This window comes from Narcine bancroftii, chromosome 10 (assembly GCF_036971445.1).
Source record: "Narcine bancroftii isolate sNarBan1 chromosome 10, sNarBan1.hap1, whole genome shotgun sequence".
NCBI lineage: Eukaryota > Metazoa > Chordata > Chondrichthyes > Torpediniformes > Narcinidae > Narcine > Narcine bancroftii.
The window spans coordinates 29,026,778-29,041,914 of NC_091478.1; the positions used below are offsets into that span (position 1 = coordinate 29,026,778).

Below are 15,137 nucleotides of genomic sequence, written 5' to 3' on the forward strand. Positions count from 1 at the left end.
TACATGTCGAGGAAACCAAAGCTGAGGCTGTGCATGCAAGGAATTGACTGATCATCCAGGCTCTGTGGAGCGCAGCTGCTCGAATCCGCTGTGCCAGTCATTGAGATCGTGGCAAACCAAGGGGTGATTGGTTTTTGGAGTTTCTCACGGGTGGGTCAGCCGTTCGAGTTGCTTTCCACTACTCCAGGTTCTCTGTGTGACCATGTGGGTTTCCTGTCACACCCAAAGATGCTCAGGTTGGCAGGTTAATTGGCCGTTGTAAATTGTCTAGTCTTCTTATCAGTTCTGCCACTGGTTCTATTGCTAAAGCGAACAGTGAGGGAGATAGTGGACATCCCTGCCTAGTTGACCTGCTTAATTTAAATTGGTTCGATTATATATCCATTTACCGTCACCTTTGCCACTGGACCCTTATATAATGCTTTAATCCAATTAATATATTTCTCTGGTAGGTTGAACCTCTGTAATACTTTGAATAAATAATTCCATTCTACCCTGTTAAAGGCTTTCTCTACGTCTAAAGCAACAGCCACTGTTGGCATCTTATTTCTTTGTACTACATGGATTAAGTTAATGAACTTAGACATTGTCCGTTGTTCATCTTTTCTTAATAAATCCAGTTTGATCTAGTTTTACTATTTTTGGTACACAGTCGGCCAATCTGTTTGCTAATAGTTTTGGTATTATCTTATAATCTGAGTTAAGTAGAGATATTGGTATATACGATGCTGGTGTTAGTGAATCTTTCCCCGTCTTTGGTATTACTGTAATTATTGCTGTTTTACATGAGTCTGGCAAGTTTTGTGTTTCTTCTATCTGGTTCATTACTTCCAGGAGAGGAGGAATTAGTAATTCTGTAAATGTTTTATAGAATTCTATTGGGAGTCCATCCTCCCCAGGTGTTTTATTGTTCGGTAGCTTTTTTAATACATCTTGTATCTCCTCTATTTCAAATGGTTTTATCAATTTGTTTTGCTCCTCTTCTTGCAATTTCGGTAGTTCAATTTTAGCTAGAAACTCATCTATTTTGTCTTCTTTCCTTTCGTTCTCAGTTCGGTATAATTGGTCGTAGAATTCCTTAAAGTTTTCATTGATCTCCGTTGGGTTATATGTAATTTGTTTGTCCTTTTTCCTTGATGCCAATACCGTTCTTTTAGCTTGTTCTGTTTTAAGCTGCCAAGCTAGTATTTTGTGCATTTTTTTCTCCTAGCTCATAATACTTCTGCTTTATTTTCAAATTATTCTTCTCCACCTTATACGTTTGTAGTGTTTCGTATTTTAATTTTGTCCTCCAATTCTCTTCTTTTTGTTGTATCTTCCCTTGTTGCAAGTTCTTTTTCTGTACTTACTATTTCCCTTTCCAGCTGTTCTATTTCCCGATTGTAGTCCTTTTTCATCTTGGTTACCTAACTTATTATCTGCCTTCTGATGAAGGCTTTCATTGCATCCCATAATATAAATTTGTCTTTCACTGATTCCGTATTTATTTCAAAGTACATTTTAATTTGGCGCTCAATAAATTCTCTAAATTCCTGTCTTTTAAGTAGCATGGAGTTTAATCTCCATCTATATGTTCTTGGTGGGATGTCCTCCAGTTCTATTGCTAATAACAGGGGTTAGTGATCAGATAACAATCTAGCTTTATATTCCATTTTCCTAACCTCCCTTGGATATGGGCTGACAACAGGAACAGGTCAATTCTTGAGTATGTTTTATGTCTACTCTAATAATATTCCTTCCCCTTTGAGTGTTGTCTCCTCCATATCTCCAAAAATTGCATTTCCTGCATTGATTTAACCATAAATTTGGCTACTTTGTTCTTTCTGCTAGTCTCTTGTCCAGTTTTATCCATCTTTGAATCCAAATTAAACTTAAAGTCCCCTCCTATCAATCTATTCCCCTGCGTATCTACAATCTTCAAAAATATATCTTGCATAAATTTTTGATCCTCTTCATTAGGTGCATATATATTGACCAAATTCCAGAGTTCTGAATATATCTGACATTTTATCATTACATATCTCAAGGTGAGTTGGGAGATTTCCTCCTCTATTTTGATTGGTACATTTTTATTGATTAATATAGCTACACCTCTGTCTTTTGAATTATATGATGCTGCCGTTACGTGCCCTACCCAGTCTCTCCTTAATTTATTATGTTCCACTTCAGTTGGATGCGTTTCCTGCTTGAATGCTATATTTATATATTTTTTTCAGTAAATTTAATAGCCTCTTCCTTTTGATTTGGTTATGTATTCCGTTAATATTTATAGTCATATAGTTCAACATGGCCATCTCATACTCTGTTTACATCTCATTTCCGCTTCCTCACCACCACCTTTCCCCTTTTCCCCATTTTAATTTCTCAGTTTTCTTTTTATGAACGCACTGTATGACACTTCTAAAACATAAAATACTTCAACCACTCCCACATCTAAAATTCCCTTAATCCCAAGTGTCCCGTCCCCCCCTCTCTGAGTCGCCCCTTGTCCCTTGCTGGGCAACCACAACTCCCCTCTCCATTCGGACTGTGAACCCGTTTGCAAGTGTCAACTGATTTCGCAGTGACTGTTATTCTCTCCCACCCAACCCCCTCCAGAAAAGACATTACAACAAAGCTCCCCCTCTTTTCTTCTCTTTTTATTTTTCTTTTTTTAAACCACTTTTTCCCCCCTTCTCCCTTACTTCCCTTTTCTTCCCTCCTTTAGTTCTTACTTGTGCATTATTTTTACATCTTTATATATAGTTTGTCGTCGTTGTTTGTTCTCGTTACATCTCTTCATCTCTCTTTCTGTCTTGCAGGCGTTCTGCAAATTCTCGTGCTTTCTCCAGATCCGAAAACAGTCTGTTTTGCTCCCCCGGGATAACTATTTTAAGCACCGCTGGATATCTTAACATAAATTTATTGCCTTTTTTCCATAGAATCGATTTTGCTGCGTTAAACTCCTTCCTCTTCTTTAGGAGCTCAAAACTTGTGTGGGTAGAAAAATGTTTATTGACCTTTTGTATTCCAGTGGTTTTTTATCTTCTCTAATTCTATTAATTGCCTTCTCCAATATATTTTCTCTTGTCGTGTATCTCAGGAATTTTACTAAAACGGATCTTGGTTTTTGTTGTGACTGTGGTTTCAGGGCTAATGTTCTGTGTGCCCTTTCTATTTCCATTCCTTCCTGCATTTCTGGCATTCCCAGGACTTTTGGGATCCATTCTTTTATAAATTCTTTCATATCTTTGCCTTCTTCGTCTTCCTTAAGGCCCATTATCTTTATATTGTTTCGCCTACTATAGTTTTCCATTATATCCATCTTCTGAGCTAACAACTCCTGTGTTTCTTTAACTTTTTTGTCACTTTCTTCCAATATTCTTTTTAAGTCGTTCACTTCCATTTCTACCGCCATTACACGTTCTTCCACATTTTCTAATCCTTTCCCTACATCTGTTATGACCAGCTCTATTCTACTCACTTTTTCTTCTGTACTTTTCATTTCACTAAATTCTACTGTCAACCATTCTTTTAATGCTTTCATTTGTTCTTGAAAAAAATTTTTTTATTTATGTACTGTCCATTCATTTTACCTCCTATTTCTCTGTGCAGAGCTTGGTGTTCTCCTTCTTCTGTGTCTTGTCTTGGGTTTGTGTCTTCTATTTCTCTTCCTTGTATCTGTGTCACTTCTGACTTTCTTGTTGAGCTGCTTGTCTCAGTTTGTTGGGTATTTTTTTTTCCATGGTGTCTTGATGTTGGTCCTCTTCTTCTGGGCTGGTTATCTGTTGTGTCTCTTGCTTCCTTTTTTCTTTCTCACCCCTCCCTTTCCCATTGCTTTCTTAATCTTCCAGCTGGGAGCCCTGCTGTCGGGCATCTCTCAGCTGTTCGTGCTGTGGAGGTTCACTCCACAGCTGGTCGCCCCCCCCACCCCCGTTGGTGTTCTCCTTGTCATGCATGTGCAGTTGTGCACCTCTGTTTGGCTCAGTGAGCCATTTTTGCAGTCCCGCGGTCGGTGGGTCGCGACCCTGCAGGGTCTCCACTAACCTCGGGGAGCAGGCTCCTCTTTCCACGGCGGGACCCTGCTTTTTCGTGCAGGTAAGGCCTTCACCTTTTTCTTCCGGCGTCTTTCCTTTTTTTCCCCTTTGTTTTTGGTTTTTCTTTCTTAGGTGCCATTTTCTCCACACCTTTATCTTTTATTTGTTGTGTTTTGTGTATCTGGCTGGGGCTTTGCTTTTTCTTCACTTTTTTCTTCTTTTCTGGAGAGGGCTGGTATTCTCCTATCGGCCACTACTCCTTCATGTGACTCCTCTAATTGTCTAGTGAAGAGTAAAATGTGGTGGGGAGTTGATGAGATGTGGGGGAATTGAGGGATTAGTGTAAATGTCAGCACACACTCGGCCTAGTTCCATGCCCCTGATGTTGAACTGATTTACATGTTTAAAGGGTGGATAGATAAATTTGCAGAAGTGGAGGCGGGTATAGAGCAGGGAGACTGGGTTTATCGAATGGCACATCAGCCTTAGCAGGAAACCAGGTGGTGAGTTGGATGTTATATGGTTTGGGAGGAATGACTGTTCCAGGCCATGGCTGAATTGTTGACCTCTTTTCCCCCTCCACTTCCACCTCCCTTGTGTTGGAGTGGCAGTGTGCACCAAGTGTTAGATCTCTTTCATTTCTCTTTGTTTTATGAGAATCATTTGAGATTTGCTTTTGAGCAATGTGGTAATCCAGTGAGCTTGCTTTCCGAAAATCTGTGGAGGCAGTGACGAACGTGTGGGGGATGCAGTTATTAGCCACTTTCAGGTGGCCACAATACCTGACTGTAAAGCAGCCTATTGTACTCCTATACCGCTGTTGGGTGGCCACCTGAAAGTGGAGAACCCGGCCAGGAGGTTTACCTACCTAACCCTTCTCCTGTAGGTATAATATCCTGCTCCGAGAATCCCCCATTGCACCTGAAAGCAGCTATTGTAGATGCTTAACACCCAGTGTCAGCAATCTTAAGATTAATCTTGATATTACCGATGTTAAGTTATTGGAGTGGGTTCCACGTCTGAGAGGATTTGTCAGACTAAATTGCGGTTCAGAACAGTCCATTTATGTTCTTTATTTGAACTTTGAGCATATCCCTCGATGTCTCACTTGCAATCCTGCCCCTCTCTGTCCTGGAGTAGTTTTCTGGATATCCCACAGCTACACCAACTTGTTATAGATTTGTGCAGACAGTTTCTTCCTGACTAGAAATGGCTGGTGATGTTCTTCCAGGTAAATCCCCGTGGTCTGGTTCTGCATTTCCTCTCAGGCCTCCTGGGCACCGTGGACTTCAGTCACCGAGATCTACACAAAGTTGGAACCTACCACACAGGCCAAAAGGTGAGTCTATGGAAACTTTGTACATCTCAGCACAACACAGAAGGAACTAGAGGTGAGTCCTCAATACATTTGGAAGATAGCTAACTAAATAATCTACTGGTGCCACGTATCATTTAAATTTGTCTGGAAACCACTTCCCAGCCCACCAGCATTCCAACAAACGGGTAATTTCAACAGGGAAATCTGGGGTCTTCCTCTCTGACACCCAAGGACTATGAGAAGCTGGTTCAAGGAAATCATGGTCACATGCTGTTTCAACACTACTAAGGAACTTTGCTCTGTCAGGAAGCAATGTTCCAAAGGCAGATCATGTTGAAGGCAATGATGGGTGCAGTGGACAGCAGGATTGTAGAAGATGTCACCTTGCGTTTAAGGACTCTATTATACCATAAGACTTGGGAGCAGAAATAGGCCATTTAGCCCATCGAGTCTGCTTTGCCATGAGCTGATCCATTTTCCCACTCAGCCCCACTGCCCGGCCTTCTCCCCATAACCTTTGATGCTCAGGCTAATAAAGATCCTATCAATCTCTGCATTAAATATACTCAATGCCTGTGGCAACAAATTCCATAGATTCACCACCCTCTGACTGAAGAAATTCCTCTGCATCTCTGTTCTCAGCAGGCACCCTTCAATCCTGAAGTTGTGCCCTCTTGTCCGAGACTTGCCAAGCACCTGTTTATCTTGGGGTTAAGAGAACCTTTGGGGAAAATGGGAAAATTAGTGAGGGAAAGAGCTTGCTTTGTGAGCTGCCATAGACTTGACGGACCGAATGTCAGAAGAATTTGTTCAGCAAGTCACGGCAGAAGCTGGTTGTGGTGTGAACCCCATGCTGGTGTGTTGAGAGGCTACAGTGATGTATGTTGCTGGGAGACTCTGCAGCCTCTGAATCCGAGCTGGCCTCTGCGCTTGATCTTTCTGAGTGTCTGTGTTTTTTTTCTCTCAGCAGTAAGCTGCAAACTCTGCTTCCCTTCCAGGTGAAGGCCTGCGTGCTGTATGTGCAGCCTGATTCAAAGACTGTGCATCTGACGCTGCGACCAGTCTTCCTGAAGCCGGGTATGGTGGTGCGACAGCCTAGCAGGCCGCCCATTGGTGAGGTTCTCGACCAGTGCACGGTGCTGTGCTACCACAAGGGCGCTGGTGTCACCTTCCAACTGCAGGACGGCTCGTTTGCCTACTCCCGTGTGAGTAACTCCCCCTCATCCTTCAGCACATGGGGCTGCGCCACACTGTCAGTAGAGCCCAGTGCGGAGAACTCCACTGGACACCAAATTCACTCTTCCTGTGGTTCCCAGTGCTAAGAGCTCCAATAGATGCTTCAGATCCACTCTGCCACCGGTTCACAATGCGGAGACCTACCCCAGACATTGTAGATCCACTCTGCCAGTAATTCCCAGTGCCGAGAGCTCCAACTGGATACTGCAGGCCCATTTAGCCAGTGGTTTCCAGTGCTGAGAGTTCCATCGGACACTGCAGGCCCACTTTTCCAGTGGTTACCAGTGCTGAGAGCTCTACTGAACACTGCAGGCCCACTCTGCCATTGATTCCAGTGTGGGGAGCATCATCAGACACTGAAAACCTGTGGTTCCCAGTACAGAGAGCTCTACAGGACACTGCAGGCCCTCTCTGCCAGTGGTTCCCAGTGAGGAGAGCTCCACTGGACACTGCAGACCCTCTCTGCCAGTGGTTTTGTTTTCTCATTGGAGAAGTTGTAATGGAGCTGCTGTTTGGGGCTGTATTCAATAGGTGAATGCTCTTTGACAATCATCAGCTAACATGGTTCTCATCATCCTAGGCGTTTCACCTATCTGACACAAAGATGACTTCCATGGCCAGTGTGTTCAGGGAGGGCACCAAGCACCAGTGCAGGGTGATTGACCATTCACCCATGGAGCAGATGGCCCTGGTGACACTGAGAAGGTGAATGACCCATTCTGTTTCTGTGTGCAATCTGTCAGGTGTTAAAATGCTCCAGTCTGAGTGTCTCCATGGTGGGATATAATGTGTTACCATATGTGTAGGAGAGAAAGCACGAATAGCATGGGTTAGACAAAGTAAAACTCCCTCTACACACATTCCCAGAGCAGAGAACAGCATGTAACTCCACTGTTTAACAAAGCAGGTAGACAAAAGGCAGGCCAGTTTGCTTAATGTCATAGTCGGGGAAATGCTCGAAGCATTAACCAAGACTTCTGCATTGAAATGGTTTCATCAGGCAGATGCAGCATGGATTCAGAAATAATTACCACAGGCGGATGTGGTATACAAGGTAATTGACAATGTGCCACACCAAAGACTTCTGGAAAAGGTGAGGATGTACAGGGTTGGAACGTCTGCAGTTGCTGCATTGCAGGGCAGTACACAGAAGTGCTGGAAAAGTTCAGCATGTCACCCAGCCTCCATAGGAGGCAAAGGGATATAACCAACGTTTTGGGCCTGACCCCTTCAAGGAATGAGCTAACAGCAGGAAGGTGTCTGAATAAAAAGGTGGAAAGTGGGGAGAGGGAAGAAGGAGGAGGCAAGAGGTCATGTGTGGATATTGTTAGGAGGGCATAAGAGAAGTTTTAGGGGGAGTGGTAGTTCTCTGAATGGAGAGGGGAATGGGGAGCTGGAGGAAAGGAGACAAAGGGATAGGGAGAGAGAGAGAGAGAGGGGAGCAGCCTAACTAAAACTGGAGAAGTCCATGTTAATGCCATCCAATTCGAGAGAACCCTGATGAAATATTGGGTTGATCCTCCAATTGGCAGATGGATTTTAGTATGCAATTGTGCAGAGAGAAATGAGAGTGCTTGCACATGAATTGCAGGTGCAGCAGGCAATCAAGAAGACTAATGGAATGTTGTCCTTCATTGCTGGAGGGATTGAATTTAAGAGCAGGAAGGTTCTGCTGCAAGAGTACAGGGCACTGGTGAGTCCGCACCTAGAGTACTGAATGCAGTTCTGGTTTCCTTACTGGAGAAAGGATGTACTGGCTTTACAGGTGATGCAGAGGAGGTTCACCAGGTTGACTCTAGAATTGAATGGGTTATGATTTGGAGAGATTGAGTTGCCTTGGACTTCATCTGCTGGCATTTCTGAGGATGAAAGCGGAATCTTGTAGGGTCATACAAAATTATGAAAGAAATAGATAAAGATAGAAGCAGGGAGGTTGTTTCCACCGGTAGGTGAGATGAGAACTGGGGACATAGCCTCAAGATTTGGGGGAATAGATTAAAGAGAGAGATGTGGAGGAGCTGCTTCTCGCAGTCAGTGGTGAATCTAGTGGCATTCTCTGCCCAAGGAGCAAGTAGAGGCTGCCTCATAACAGTATTTAAGGCACAGATAGAGAGATAAAAGAAAGTCCTCCAACAAATTGGACTGTGAAACTTGCTGTACTCTGCCACCAGAATGCTCCCAGGGCAGAGTCAGCACAGATCAGAGTGTGTGAGCACTGGTCCTCTGCTCTCTGCAGTGATGTGCTATTCTAAATTGAGGGAAATGCATTAGTGTTTTGATGTGATGCTCAAGTGGAGATTGAGTTCAAAGCTTTTTGCAATGTTTGAGCCACTGGATACACAAAGCTAATTTATTTTGCACTTCCAATTTCAGGAAAATTATTGAAGCCCCAATTTTGAGGTACCAAGATCTCCTCCCAGGACAGCTGATTGAGGTAAGTGCATGCTAGGAGAGTTCCTAACCAGTCAGCCCAGGATATTCCACATCATTCTTATTTCATCCCAAGCTTCCGATAAGCTGGTCTCTCTTTCCTGCTGCTCCCATCTGTGATGGACATCAATCCCTGCCTGTGGTTTGAGTATGCCATTTGGCGTGCTGTGCCAGGCACTTCCTCCATGTTTTTCTTGCTGCTTTCACACAACCAACCCAGCGGACCAGTCTGATCTTGTTCTTGTCCAGCATCCCTGAACACCAAGTTCCAGCCAGCCTGCTGCCAATTCATATCATTACCCACCAGCCAGAAACTCTGAAATATGGCTGACGTGACTCTTTCCCCCAAACTCTCTCCTCCGCACTGACCTTCACTGAACAGCTAGGTTCCCTGAATGATTCCCAGACGATGCTTGTCTTTAGGATGCCCAAAATGGGGATTAAGGAGTGGTACCGTCAGCTTAGTGTTATATGGCGAGCTCTCCACTGGCCACCGTGACAGAGGTGCACCAAAGAAAAGGTACAAGGACTGCCTAAAGAAATCTCTTGGTGCCTGCCACATTGACCACCGCCAGTGGGCTGATAACGCCTCAAACCGTGCATCTTGGCGCCTCACAGTTTGGCGGGCAGCAACCTCCTTTGAAGAAGACCGCAGAGCCCACCTCACTGACAAAAGGCAAAGGAGGAAAAACCCAACACCCAACCCCAACCAACAAATTTTCCCTTGCAACCGCTGCAATCGTGTCTGCCTGTCCCGCATCGGACTTGTCAGCCACAAACGAGCCTGCAGCTGACGTGGACTTTTTACCCCCTCCATAAATCTTCGTCCGCGAAGCCAAGCCAAAGAAATTACAGCGGCAGCGACTGAATACACCGGTGTCTGTAAGAAGTTTGTACGTTCCCTTTGAGCCTGCGTGGGTTTTCCCTGGGGTCTTCGGTTTCATCCCACCCTTCTAAATGTACTGGAATTGTAGGTTAATTGGGATATTTGGGAGGCTTGTGAGCTGGAAGTGCCTGTTACTGAGCTACACATTTTTAAAAAAAGCTTAAGATTAGTCAACAAAATAAAATACACAAGGGTTCCTTTCCCTGATATTTGCAGTCACCCCTGATTTACCTCTGTGACCAGTTGTGTTCCACAAATGCACAAGTGTCACCCATTTACCCTTTGATCCTTGGACAGTAATTGTGGCCCAGATGTGTACATTTAGAGATCGTGTGGATTCTAAGGGCCATTGAGTAGACAACCTTTGAAATGTCTGTGCATTTTGTTGGAAGCTACCCTGGGTCACGCCAAATGGGCACTCTGAAGTCAAACTAGCCCTTTTCTGGCAGATTTTATAACATGGCCTTTATGCTTTGTTGCTTTTCAGGGTAGAATTACTTGTCTGGAGAAATTTGGGATACTTGTAAAGGTGACAGACTACATCCGGGGACTCGTGCCTCTGATGCATCTAGCAGATTTCCCACTGGAGCATCCAGAGAAGATTTACAATGTGGGAGACAAAATTATGTGCAGGGTAAGTCTGGTGCAAAGTGAGGGAGGATGTGCAGGTGTGTGAAGTGTTCAACAACCTCCCCCCATCCCCACCACATTGAGAAGGAGAAGCAGAAAAGACCACCCTTCAGGGAAAATCACCAGACCAGCAGACCAGTGAGAGGCTCAGCAGCTGAAGGACCCACACAAACTGGGCTGTTGATGACTTATAGTCGGGGGACCCACATAGGCTGCTGAAGACTGGCTCATGGGAACCGGATATCGGAGTCAGGATTCGAGAGGGTGCTGAGAGCAAAAAGAGCTCCCAAAGGCCCTCAGGTGCTGAAGGCTTCCTGATCATGTCAGAGGTTTAGATCTGGAGCTCGGGCAGCCAGTGGATCGAACAGGAGTCTGTGCAGCTGCAGAGGCTGCGGGAGCTGGAGGAGAATCCACGGACACTCCGTGACTCTGAAGGGACTCTCCTTTGCTTCTCTTTCTATCATACCGTAAGAGACACTGGACAACACTAACGGCAACTCTTTATCTGCCTTACAGCAAAAGTTAAAGTATATTATGTAAACTTTACATTTTCTTTACATATTATTACATTAAAAGAAACTTTGAACCTTGATCGACAATAAAGGGAACTTTGATCTATTGCAGTTTTGGCAAGGGGAAGAGCTGGGCTGGGGAGAGGAAACCGCAGAGGTGGTGCAGAAAGTGTTTGTCTTGCTGCTAGACAGCATTAAGGACGTGGGGATCATAGTCCGTGAGATTGTCTAGTTGATCAGCTGTATGTGGGGGGGGGGGGGGGGCGGGAGGGGTTCACTCTTCCTAGAGTTCACTCTTCCTAGTTCTTTGCTCAATGGTCAGGTATTTGGGCAATATGTACATATACAGGGAGCTTGAATTCGAAGGAAATGCTAGAACTTGCCTCCCTGCACCATAGAAAGCTGAGGGGGTGACCTTGTAGAAATGTATTAAATCATGAGGGGCACAGATAAGTTAAATAGTCACAGCCTTTTCCCAAGGGCAGGGAAGTTTATAAGGGACCTGTGGGGTGCCTTTTTTTTTCACTAGTAATCTTTTTTTTTTTCGAAACTTTATTTATTAATTTTAACATATAAAGAAAGTAAGTAATTCACGTACAGAAAAAATACAAAATAAAGTAATACAAGTATAAAGTAACATAGTTAATACAATACCAATCTCGGTATCTCCCCCTAACAACTAAAGACTAAGACTAAAAAAAAAACTATTTTTAACCCCTAAACCCCCCCCTCCCCACCCCTACAATAAAAAGTGAAGAATTAATACTATTAGTATAATAATTAAAAAAAATAAAAAATATATATCTTAAAAAAAAATCAATATATATATATAAAAACAATAAAAAAGGTATTAATTAAGTATTAATTATTAATCCAAAAAATTTTATTATATAAAAATATATATGAAAAAACAAAAACAAAAAGAACTTAAACGAAAATAATTAATTCAAACTTATTTAAATTGTATATAATCAATAAATGGGGTCCACTTTAATTCATAAAAAGACATCTTATCTTGTATAGAAAAAGATATTCTTTCCATAACCAAACAAAACTTCATCTCTGAATACCACCTATCTAAAGACAATACATTTCTATTCTTCCACGTAATCGCTATACATTTCTTGGTCACTGCCAGCGCTAAGTAAATAAAAGAGATCTGGTAATTATCTAATTCTAAATCAATCAACGGTTGCATATTCCCTAATAAAAATATATCAGGGTCTAATACAATATGAAGATTATATAGATTATTAAATACAGATTGAATACCTTTCCAAAATTGTTGTAACCGATCACACAACCAAACAGCATGTAAAAAAGTACCAGAAACCTGATCACAATGAAAACAAAGATCTGACTTACTAAAACCAAATTTTTTAAATTTTTCGGATGTTAAATATAATTGATGTATAAAACTATAATTAATCATCGCCAATCTAGCATTAATCAATTTTAGAATACTATTACAGCAAATTTCAGACCAATCTTCTTCAGTTATTGTTGAATTTAAATCTTTTTCCCATTTCATTTTATCTTTATCCCAATCTATTTTACTTTCACTTTCCAACAAAATACGATACAAACCTGATATATAACGCTTTTTTGGAGATGAGAACACGTATTTCTCAAAATCAATTTCAGACAGTAAATTCATTTGACGACCACATACCTGTTTTACAAAAGATCTTAACTGATAATACACAAATATAGAATGACCACTTATATCAAATCTCTTTTGCAATTCTACAAAAGAACAAAAATGACCTTCTAGAAAACAGTCAGATAAATTATGTATTCCTTTCTCCTCCCATTGTTTCAAAATAGTATTAGATACCGTGAAAGGTTGAACACTTCACAGTCATTCAGACAGGTAGATGGATAAGAAAGGTTTAAAGGGCTACAAGCCGATGGCAGGTAAATGGGATTAGCTTGGTTGCCATGGATATGTTGGACCGAGGAGCCTGTTTCTGTGCTGTAGAGCTCTTTGATCCAACTCTCGACATCCATTAGTTTCTTAAGACGTTGATTTTTGCCCAGCCACTGTGACAGTAGCACATAGACCCTGAATAGCTCCCACTGATCGACTGTAGGTAGCTGTTCCTAGTCTCTCTTTGCCAGGTCCTGTCTGAATTCACTGCATCCTTGTTTCCTTCTCAGGTGTTGACGGTAAACGCCAAGGCCAAGAAGGTTACATTAACTCTGAAGAAGACGTTGGTCAGGTCAAAGCTCCGTATTATCACACGTTACGAGGAGGGTGTGCCCGGGGAGGTGGCGCACGGTTACGTTGTGTGTATAAGGCCATTCGGCTGCATCATCCGCTTCTACGGTGACGTGCGAGGGCTGGTGCCGCTGCATGAACTGAGTGACCAAGCCTTACCCAGCCTCGAAGAGGCCTTCTACATGGGTCAGGTGAGGGAAGACTCCACACGGGAGCAAGCTATATTCCCAGCGTGAGCCACGCTCCTTCATGTTTGCATTTTGGTGTCTTCTAGTAACCTTTTGTTCCCATCCTCCCCAGGTCCTGAAGGTCAACATCCTGAAATGTGACCCAGCCCAGGAGAAGATGTTGCTGTCTCTTAGAATGCACAGACATGCCATTGGACGGAAACCAGGAAGAGGATCTGATATTCCTGTGGAAAGTGATGAAGCTGGGTACCCAACTGGGAAGGTAGGGGAAATGAGGCCTCAACATTTCCAGGCAATGTATCACTTTGACATGTCCTCAGTGCTGAGTATGTTTCAATACAATTAAAGCAAGGGATAAAGTTGGTCCTCAAATTAAGGTTCTGAAATTATAGAGCAGTCCCACACTGTGATGTATCTGGACAGAATGCTTTTTATGGGGTGCCTGTAAAAGTTGATAAAAGACCTTGGGAATGGTGCTGAATTTGCTCGGGATTCTGAGAAAATATCGGCCTTGGTGCTCTCTCTAGGCTGCAATATTGATCTGATTGGACCAGGACAGATTGTTCGGGATGTGTCCTGAAAATTTCAAACTGTCCACCATCTCCACTGATAATAACAGGAATGTTTGCTGCTCTCCATTTCCAAAAGGCAATGACCAGCTCCTTGGTTTTCTGACATTCAGGGAGGGATTGATGTCCTGACTCCATGTTCCCAGACTCTTTGTCTCCTTCCTGTACTCCATCTCATTGTAGACTGAGATTGGGCCTACAATATTAGATAAGCCACAATTTTAATAGAATGCTGAATGAGCTGACAGGCCTATTGAGGTTTGTGGTGCTGGTGATGTGTTTCTCTTTGTAATGCACCTCTCAGATAGTTGATGTGAGAGTATTGGCGAAGACAAAGACTGGATTGCAGGTCGCCATCCTACCTGAGCAAGTGACTGCCTTCCTGCCCACAACTCATCTCTCGGACCATGTGAGCAGCTGTCAGCTTTTGGCGGAGACACTTCGAGTGGATGACATTGTTCCTGGAGTTGTGTGTTGGAGCCAAGCGTCCAACCAGATTGTATCCTTCCCTGCTCCCCAAGCCCACACGTGCTGAATGCTTCCGAGGTTTCACTTCTCATTGACCATCCGGCTCAAGTCCTATAGAATGGTATTGCCAATCATTATTTGTCAACAATTTTTTGAAAATCTAACTTCATTGCCTTTTGCTGGTCATTTTCATCAGACTGGTTTGTTGATTACCTGGCTTCCGTGACATAGCCAATGTTGAGCTGGTTCAAAAATCCAGTCCCGCGAGCCGCAGACTGGATTTACTCAGTCCCATACAAGGCTGCACCTCTTTGCTCTCCTTAACTCCTGCCTTAGATTCTGTGCAGGAAACCAGCATTGCTGGCTTTCCTCAGGCAAGGACCAGTGGCGAAGGATTTTACAGAGCTCCAGGTAAGCTGATGTGGGAGTGAGGGGAAGGGGGAGGGACACAGGCGAGAAGGTGATGGGTGGACACAGGAGGGAGGAAAGGAGTGGACGAGATAGGGGAAGAGGGAAAAGGGGCTGAGGAAGATGACTCCCTCACAGGAGAAGGAAGGAAAGAGGTTTAGATGGCTGCTGTAAATTGCCTTTACATTAGGCATTTGCCAAAGGAATTAATGCAGGGTTCCAGGAAACGAGGAGAAGGAACAGATGGGGTTGTTC

At 43.4% G+C, this 15,137-nt stretch overlaps 1 protein-coding gene across 1 annotated transcript in view; it reads left to right on the forward strand.

Moving 5' to 3' along the window:
• The window catches only part of pdcd11 (programmed cell death 11), a 52,499-nt gene that overhangs the window by 9,986 nt on the left and 27,376 nt on the right, over nucleotides 1–15,137 (forward strand). Inside the window, exons 8-16 of the mRNA XM_069899390.1 lie at nucleotides 5,248–5,355; nucleotides 6,333–6,539; nucleotides 7,151–7,275; nucleotides 8,944–9,004; nucleotides 10,374–10,520; nucleotides 13,189–13,440; nucleotides 13,550–13,699; nucleotides 14,311–14,505; nucleotides 14,811–14,885. Coding sequence (XP_069755491.1) covers nucleotides 5,248–5,355; nucleotides 6,333–6,539; nucleotides 7,151–7,275; nucleotides 8,944–9,004; nucleotides 10,374–10,520; nucleotides 13,189–13,440; nucleotides 13,550–13,699; nucleotides 14,311–14,505; nucleotides 14,811–14,885 — 1,320 coding nt within the window. The remainder of the gene's footprint in view (nucleotides 1–5,247; nucleotides 5,356–6,332; nucleotides 6,540–7,150; nucleotides 7,276–8,943; nucleotides 9,005–10,373; nucleotides 10,521–13,188; nucleotides 13,441–13,549; nucleotides 13,700–14,310; nucleotides 14,506–14,810; nucleotides 14,886–15,137) is intronic.